Source organism: Solanum verrucosum, unplaced genomic scaffold (assembly GCF_900185275.1).
Source record: "Solanum verrucosum unplaced genomic scaffold, falcon-dt-bn FXZP01000239.1, whole genome shotgun sequence".
Classification (NCBI taxonomy): domain Eukaryota; kingdom Viridiplantae; phylum Streptophyta; class Magnoliopsida; order Solanales; family Solanaceae; genus Solanum; species Solanum verrucosum.
Genome location: NW_026020009.1, coordinates 552,726 through 562,114, shown reverse-complemented (window position 1 = coordinate 562,114; position 9,389 = coordinate 552,726). Strand labels below are relative to the sequence as shown.

The following is a 9,389-nucleotide window of genomic DNA, read 5'->3' as shown; positions in this document are numbered from 1 at the left end:
TATTGCTCATTCCTTTTGAATTTGTTAATATGATTTTGATATGACACATAGTTTACGAAAGTAAATTAGATTTTGAGAAAAAATATTAAGTCATACTTGAAGTTGTCCCAGATTTTCAAAAAGACACCTTAACTTTGCGTGCGTCCTATTACCCCACAAAACATTCAAAATCACAATAAATACACATTTTTTACACAATATTTTCATTTTGGACAAAAATATCCTTCGAATGTGCAATTTCTTAAAAACAAAAAGTCGGACCCATTATTGATGTATTGAAGGATGCTTTGGTCATTTCCTATGATGAATTCGTCTTGTTTGTTTCTTTTAAATTTATTTTACTATACTAAATAATTGTATAAAATATTATGAATCACGATAATTAATTACTTAAATATTTAAAAGATATAAAAATATATAAAAGATCTTATTGACTCTTCAAATTTTACCGGTGACACATAAATTGGGACAAATGAAATAATATATATTATTTGAAAATTTCTTAGAAAGTACTATAAATTACAGTAATTAACAGCTAGAAATATTTCAAAGACAAAAAAATTTGATTGAATCTCAAAATATCTTTTAGTACTACATAAATTGAGAAAGAAGAAATAACCTCTATTATTTGAAAATGACGTAAAAATATTACAAATCATACAATAAGAATTAACAATTTAAAACTTTAAAAGACTTTAATGCTTTATACTTATTCTATTTTCACTTTGGACAAAAATATCCTCCCAATATGCATATTTTTTAAACAAAAAGTGGGACCTATTATTGATGTATTCAAGGATGCTTTGGTAATTTTCCTATGATGAATTCGTTTTGTTTGTTGTTTAATTTTTTTTAAAATAATTGTATAAAATATTATAAATCACAATAATTATTTACTTAAATATTCGAAAGATATATAAATATGTAAAAGATCTGATTAACTCTTCAAATTTTATCGGTGACACATAAATTGGACAAATGAAATAATATATATTATTTGAAAATTACTTAGAAAGTACAAGATTTACAGTAATTAACAATAGAATATTTTAAAGACAAAAAAATTGATTGAATCTCGAAATTTTATTAGTACCACATAAATTGAGAAAGAAGAAATAACCTTTATTATTTCAAAATTGCGTAAAAGATATTACAAATCATACAACAATAATTAGCAATTTAGAATGTTAAAAGACATAAAAAAATTTTTACCATAGCTAACAATAATTAAAAATTTAAACTATTTTAAATTAATATTAAAGTTTGATTAACTCTTTAATTTTGTCTTTGTCACATAAATTGAAACAAAAAATGATACATATTGGGCCCGCGCTAGCACGGGCTCCGATGTCTAGTATATATATATATATATATATATATATATATATATATATAAAGGAGAAACATAGAGAAGGTGATGTGACACCTCTCTATGGCCTCCATTCATATATTTTTTTTTCCTATTTTTCTTATTTAAATCAATTATTTTATTGTAAAAGTAAATTGATTAATTTTTTGTAAATAAATATTTTATTAATAGAGGAACAATTACAACAAAAACTCTTCATATGCCAATTAACAAAGAGTAACTATCTATAACTCACACCTCTCTAATTTTCAATTTTAATAAATTTATTTTTATTTATATCTCTTTTTTTACCTTCTTCTAATCGTAAAATGACAACATTTTTTTAATATCTTCTCTCTTTATTATTTAATTTCTTTACAATCTATCTATATCGATGTATTTTAAGTATTCACGTTTTCAATGCTTATTATGTTTGATGCTTTGGATTGACTTGAAAGAAGATGAAGGCTATTGAATGATGGCTATGGCTTGTGAAAATGGATATCAATAAAAGCTCAAAAAATTGTATATTAATTTCATTTTAAAAAATATTTTAATAATTAAGAACATAAAAATAATACAATTATTTATTATTTTAATTCTTTCATGAATTCTCTTTATCAAACATCAAAAGTTCATTTTATAAATGGATTGCACCTAGAGTTGCATTCCCCATCATAAATATGATTATTTTTAATCATTTATATGTGTAAGAGCCGTTTTTAAAATTCTGTATTACGATTCTAATATTAAAAAAAAAAAATTATAATGTTTTACTGATTTTAATAGTAACACCGTACTAATGATTTGTTTTTCCTATTCCTGACTATATTAATTACTTGCATATTCTCAAATTAAATGGGATAATTAATGGGTAATAATGTTTATACTTCTTCATATTTTATAACATGTTTTTATGCGTGATTTCTGTAATAGCTTTTCTTATATTTTATGTTGAGACTTTGAAAATATATTTTGGTTATTTATCTTTATTATTGTGAAGTTAGAAGATGAAAAGGGAATATGATTGGACAATTTTCAAAAGATAATGAGTAATTATGTCGGAAAGTATTTGAGGAGATTAAGTTAAAAGATTAAAAATAAATATTCATGTTTTAAAATTTAGTAATACATATACTTGAAGAAAGAATTTGATTTTTCTTGAACTTCTATCCTTTCTTTACATTCTTTTAACAAATATAAAAATATCATTTCACTTATATAGATTATACATTATACAAGTTTTATAGAGAGGCTCTGAATTTTCAAGTGCTGAAAAATCATAGAAAATGTACTAATAATATAATTGATTAGAATATTATACAACTTTTATGGAAAGGCTCTGAATTTTTAAGTGCTAAAAAATCATAGAAACTTTACTAATAATATAATTGATTAAAATTTAAAAGATTTAAGAAGAAATTTAATATCAAAAATTCATACGCGCGAAACGCAGATAAGTTCTCTAGTAAAAATGTAAAATAGAACTACTTGTACAAATAAAACAAAAAACTACTTAAATAAATTAATATAAAAGGAAAAAGAAACTCAAACTTGGTTTCATCCACATGTATTTTTTTTTTTATTACTGTTTGAATGATTGTATATGAATTATTGTCTTCCTTTGAGTACTCTACAAACAACTACCAAACGAAGACTTACTTTGAGAAGACTTTGTTGCAAACAGCTCAGGAAGAAGACTTTGGTGCAGATTGCAGAGGAAGAGGAAGCAAACACAACTATGGCCGATGCTGTAATTGGTGCTACTGTTCAAGTTTTGCTTGAAAAGTTGATTTCTCTCACTATCGAGGAGGTCAACAGCTCAAGGGATTTCAACAAAGATCTCGAAATGTTGACACAAAATGTATCTATTGAAGCTAGTTAGTTAAGCTGACACTTCTATGTTAATTAGTTGTTAGCTGTAGTTAGTGGAAGTAGAAAGTTGGTTAGACTAGTAACTAACTATAATGCTAAAGTGTCCAGCTGTGATGATCAGTTAATCACACTATAAATACTTGTATGTGTCTTCATAGTTTTAGTTCAGTATGAAATAAATTTCTCTCTTCTATCTTCTCTCAAAATGCTTCCGCCATTAATGTAGCTTGAGCTTACAAGCTAAGTATGAAATCTAACATGGTATCAGAGCAGGGCCCGTCTCACCCGATGTTGGGACCCCCAAAATCAAAATTGCCCACGCACCAGATACTAAGCACTGGGCGTGAGGTGGGGTGTTAAAGAATGACAAAAGTCTCACATCGGTGGTTAATGAGATGGGTGGACTCCTTATAAGGTTTGGGCAATCCTCCTCCCTTTGAGCTAGCTTTTGGGGTGTGAGTTAGGCCTAAGACCTAATTTAACAGTATCCTTAATCCAAGCTTTCATTCATGATGTTAAAACACCACAAGTTGAGAAACAACAGTCTATCGAACAATGGCTCAACAGGCTTGAGAGAGTTGCTGAAGATGCTGAAAATGTGTTTGATCGATTCAGATATGAATCTCTCAAAACAAAAGTGGTGAGGAGCCCATTGAAAAAGGTCAGTGGTTTCTTTTCTCATTCTGCTTTTAAGAGAAAAATGTCTCAAAATATCAACAACATAAATAAAGAGTTGACGGCTATCAATAAGGTAGCCAAAGACCTCGGTCTACAATCACTCATGGTACCTTCTCGGAAAATACTACCAATTCGAGAAACAGATTCCTTAGTAGTTGCTTCAGATGTTGTTGGTAGAGATTTGGATGTTTCTGAGATAAAGGAGAAGATTTTGAACATGAGAGAGGAGGATGTTGTTCTGTCCACCATTCCCATAGTAGGTATGGGAGGTTTAGGGAAAACAACTGTGGCTAAGAGGATTTACAATGATGAACACATCAATGAAATCTTTAAAAAGAGAATTTGGTTGTGTATACCTGAAATGTCTGAAACGAAGAGCTTTCTTGAACAAATCCTCGAATCGTTGATAGAGAGGAAAATTGAGGTTGAAAGGAGAGATATAATAGTCAAGAAGCTACAAGATGAATTGGGAGGAAAAAAATATTTGCTAGTCCTGGATGATTTGTGGTGTGTTGACTCTACATCGTGGCATGAGTTCGTGGACACCTTGAGAGGAATAAATACATCCAGAGGAAACTGCATTCTTGTGACTACTCGTATGAAGCGGGTGGCATCCACAGTAGCAACAGATCTTCATATCTTGGGGAAGTTAACAGAAGATCATTGTTGGTCTATTTTCAAACAAAAAGCATTTGTTGATGGCAGGGTTCCAGAGGAATTAGCGAGCATGGGCAACAAGATTGCTAAAATGTGCCAAGGTCTACCGTTGGCTGCAAGTGCGTTGGGAGGGCTCTTACACAACAAAGAAAAACATGAATGGCAAGCAATTCTTGATGGCAACCTCCTTGTTGCAGGTGATGATGATAATGGAGACAATAGCATAAAGAAAATCCTAAAACTCAGCTATGATTATCTACCATCTCCACATCTGAAAAAATGCTTTGCTTATTTTGCAATGTTTCCAAAAGATTATATGTTTGAAAAGGACCAACTAATCCAACTCTGGATGGCAGAAGGGTTTCTTCGTCCAAGTCAAGAGATCCCTGTGATGGAAGACGTTGGGCACAGGTTTTTTCAAATCTTGTTGCAGAATTCCTTGCTACAAGATGTTGTGTTAGATGAACACAACAATATAACACACTGTAAGATGCACGATCTTGTGCATGATTTGGCTGGAGATATCTTAAAATCTAGACTATTTGATCCGAAGGGCGACAATGGAGAAAAACTTTCTCAAGTTCGATACTTTGGATGTGAGTCACCAACGGATCAAATAGATAAGATATATGAGCATCCCCAAATTGTTGCGAAACCGCGATCCCCTATTTGTCAACACTTGTGTATCTCTTCTGCATTCATCCACTACATCTGCTTCAGTGCTTCATTTTGGTCAATGAGTCGATGATTTCAAATGGGGTAAATGTAAATCAGATGTTTGAACATTCACAACTTGTTGAACATACATGGCCATGGGCATTTACAACTTTATGCTTTTCGTGTGGTTATTTTGCTTATGATCAATTGGATATGCTCCTAAATCAATTGACTTAACAGTGTTAACTAACAGTTTTTTTAAAAAGTGGATGGAAACCAAACTTGACAAAAGGGTGGATAGTTAAAGGACCATATCCGTCAACTGTATAGTTAAGGGACTATTTTAAACCTACTAGGATAGTTTAGGGACCATTTATGTCATTTGCTCCTTAAATGGTGAACCGCTGTAAAATGCCATTGTTGAACTTGTGCAGCAACTTGACATCTCTCGTAGATCTTAGTGTCCATGCTGGGAATGAGCTCACTTGTTTTCCTGATGAGATGCTACGCAACAACGTTTCTCTTCAAAACCTAACGGTCTCAGCCTGCAGAGACTTTCGTGAATTGCCACAAAGCTTGTGCAATCTCCATTCTCTTAAGAGCTTACAAATACACTTGTGCCCCAATTTCAGTGCTTTCCCTGTTCCCAGTGGAGAGAATTATTTGACTTCCCTCCAAAGTCTTGAGTTATATTATTGTTATGGATTGAGGAATGCTAGAGCATTGTCGGTCTCTGGAATCTTTGGTGTTCATGTGCTGTAACAACTTACTCTCCTTGCCTTTACACGTGTGGGAAATGCCTTCACTTTTATGTTTGGATTTATCAGATTGTCCCAAATTCATTAGTGTACCCGCAGGGGGCCTTCATCGTCTCACCAGGTTAAGGATATTGCATATTGGTCCTTTCTCAGAGATGGTGGATTTTGAGGAATTCCAATTGATTTTTAATGGCATTCAGCAGCTATCGTCCCTTCGTAGATTGGATGTGTACGGACGTACGCGTTGGGATTCTCTGCCCCATCAGCTTATGCAGATCTCTTCCCTAACACATATCCATATATGTGATTTCGGAATCGAGGATCTTCCTCATAGACTTGAGAACCTTACTGCTCTTGAAGCATTACGTCTAGAGAGCTGCAAACGGCTACAACATCTGGACTTCTCAGATGTCATTCTCAAATTACGGTATGTGGAGATCCGTGATTGTCCATTTTTAGAAGTTGTGTCAGATGCGCTTGGCAACCTTGTTTTTTTGGAAGAGTTGAGTTTATGTAACTGCGAAAAACTAGAGCATTTGCCATCTAGAGATGCCATTCGACACCTCACTAAATTATGGTACCTGAAAATTAAAGGCTGCCCAAAGTTAGAAGAGAGTTGCAACAATCGGAGAGGCCCAAACTCCCAATGGTCCAACATTTCCCAAATTCCAAAAGTTAAAGTAGGTGGAAGCATAATTCAGGACTTGCATAAGTCTCTATTTCTCTTTCCAAATTTTTATTTATTATTTTCAACAAGTACTAGAAAAGAAGTTCTGTATGTAATTTAATACTATTTCCTGCAATTATTTTGATATAATAAAATGCAAAATTATTAGTCAATTGCATCTTATCTATGCTTTCAGCTTTCTGCTAGTCCACTTGAATCAAATTGTTGTTGTTCTTCTATATTACTTTTAAGATATGATTTATTCATGAATTTTTTTTCCCTTATAGATTACTAGTTCCAAGGTCATGCTAGAACGTAGTTGTGGTAAACCAAGTCAAAATCCATGAGCGGCAGACAATTACCTTAGGTAAATTTTCATTTAGACTTGTTAGATGAATGTGTTTTTTTGCACTACTCTTTTCTCATGACACAATTTTATGTTCCACCACCACATTTGTTTTGTTCATGAGTTGCAGCTAAACCACAATATATGTGCACCTTTATTACTCCCGTACCAGCAAAGTGTTAAACTTGGGTAGAAATATGCTCAAGCACAATGTATTATTCTCATGAAATTGTTGTACTGTTAAACAGGGATGCTATTGTATCAGTCTCCTTTGAGAAGGACTTCAACGGGTTGACCTGTTTGAGGCGTATCTGTCCATTAGGTTCAACGATTCTCTATTTTGCTTATTTGAACCAACATATTGTTAATCTCCTACATTCCTTGTTTTTTTTTTATTGCTCACGTACCTATGTAAAGTTAGTCCGTTGCCAATATATCTCAAATTATTCAAACGTTTTGTTTGTTTTGCACGAGTATCCTTCAATAAAGAGTTTATCACTTAATCCTCGAATGTAGTACTCTTCATTACAGAGTATAATGGAAGTTGTTAAGTGGTATGGTTCTTGAATAGCATAACTACTCATTCTCTTCAAGTATAAACAAGTCTTCTATTGGCATAACATTAGCTCTTCATATCAGGTATATTACAGTTTCTCTTGCATAAGAGGAGGTGAAATGTAGAGAGGAAAAAACTGACTGAAATTTGACTTCTATTCAATTTGTATCCATCAGTGGTGTTTTTGGAGACTCTGATTGTATATTATTTGAGATTTTAAAGTAAGTTCTAAATCTTAGTAAATTGAAAACTCTCAAGGAACAATTCCAAGTCTGATATATGGTAGAGGTCTAGTAAGTTTCTTAATAGTCACACTTCTCGTTACTTTCACTTCACATGATACTTTCTCCGTTCATTAAAACTTTTGCGATTGAAGGACTTTAACAAAAAGAAAATTTCAAAAGACTGATATGTCTTGAATCTTACAGCAAAGAGTGCCCTATTACGTCTGTAATTCCAATTCCCAGCCTGCATATTTTAAGTATTTCATGATAAATCAACTGCTTGTTGCAAATTCATGTGCTGTGTCTTGGTACTGAAACACAACTCCTCACTAGGTGAGATGTCATCAACTTTGGTGAGCGTACTATTAAAGCATTTATAACTACTGGAAAAAGGAGTACTTACCATTCGGAGTTGAGGCAGTATGTATCATTTTGATGACATTCATGCATTAACTTTCTCCAATACCAACTGCAGTCCGCTGGTGTTATAATATATATGGTTCGAGAAATCCTCATCACCTTTTCATATAACATCGTTGAGCTTCTTTTTGGAATTCAAAAGAGATGAACAAAAAGAATGTATTGAAAAATGTGAACAAGGAGCCGCTGTGTAGCTATAACCAAATTCACTTTACATTATAATTAATTTATTGCTCAATTGTATAGAAAGTTTATGCAATGGCTCTAACCAAATTCGTTTTACAGTACTTATCTTATACTATATCCAGAGGCGAATTTAGGATTTCAAGAAGACGTGTGCACCATTGTCAGGTGATGCTCTGCCCCTTTAGGAAAAAGGCAACTACTTTAGGCTTCCAAAAATTTGAAGGGCCTCATTTATTTTAGCAATAATAGATATAGGTTTTTCATAAGAAAAATATTAAATACGATTTTAAAAAAAAAATCGAGGTTTTTCCTCATAGACTTGACAAACTTACTTCTCTTGAAATATTTCATCTACTGAGGTGCAAACGGCTGCAACATGTGGACTTTTCAGATGCCATGCCCAAATTATGGTATGTGGAGATCTATGATTGTCCATTGTTAGAAGCTCTGTCGGATGGGCTCGGCAACCTTGTTTCTTTGCAAGAGTTAAGTTTACGAAACTGTGAAAAACTAGAGCATTTGCCCTCCAGAGATGACATGCGACGCCTCACTAAATTACAGAGCCTGAGAATTGAAGGCCGCCCAAAGTTAGAAGAAAGTTGCAACAATCGGAGTGGCCCAGTGGTCCAACATTTCTCATATTCCTAAAGTTAAAGTAGGTGGAAGCATAATTCAGGACTTGCGTAAGTCTCTGTTTCTCTTTCCGTATCTGAGTCGCATCTTAAAATCAAGTGTTTATAAAAACTTTCTCAATCTACCCAAACACTTCAACAGTGTACTTTAAAATTAGGGATAAGACACAAGTATCTCCTTAGAGTATAACTAAAATTTCAGAGACACACTTTAATTAAATTAAGGTCCTATTACCCCTGAACACATTTTTTTTGTCATTTTGTACACCTTTTGGCTTACGTGGCACACTCCATGACTCCATGCAATTGAGACGCGTGGGAAATTTTTGGATGCCACGTAAGCAAAAAAGATGTACAAAATTACAAAAAAAATGGGCTCGGGGTA

The 9,389-nt window shown here is 32.8% G+C and overlaps 1 protein-coding gene across 1 annotated transcript; it reads left to right on the top strand.

Moving 5' to 3' along the window:
- The first annotated feature begins 2,954 nt into the window (after positions 1–2,954).
- LOC125819803 (disease resistance protein RGA2-like) lies at positions 2,955–9,020 on the top strand. The gene is made up of 6 exons (XM_049499244.1): positions 2,955–3,228; positions 3,709–5,290; positions 5,650–5,973; positions 6,062–6,550; positions 7,235–7,308; positions 8,764–9,020. Exons 1-6 carry the CDS (start codon positions 2,955–2,957, stop codon positions 9,018–9,020), a joined length of 3,000 nt encoding a protein of 999 aa, XP_049355201.1.
- The last annotated feature ends 369 nt before the right edge of the window (positions 9,021–9,389 follow it).

What these genes read in the sequence shown, in the direction of transcription:
- LOC125819803 (XM_049499244.1), top strand. Translation starts at nt 2,955, where the DNA reads ATGAATTATTGTCTTCCTTTGAGTACTCTACAAACAACTACCAAACGA. An exon ending in AAATGTATCTATTGAAGCTA is followed by an intron (nt 3,229 to 3,708) that starts GTTAGTTAAGCT and finishes CTAATTTAACAG; the next exon opens with TATCCTTAATCCAAGCTTTC. An exon ending in TGCTTCAGTGCTTCATTTTG is followed by an intron (nt 5,291 to 5,649) that starts GTCAATGAGTCG and finishes GAACTTGTGCAG; the next exon opens with CAACTTGACATCTCTCGTAG.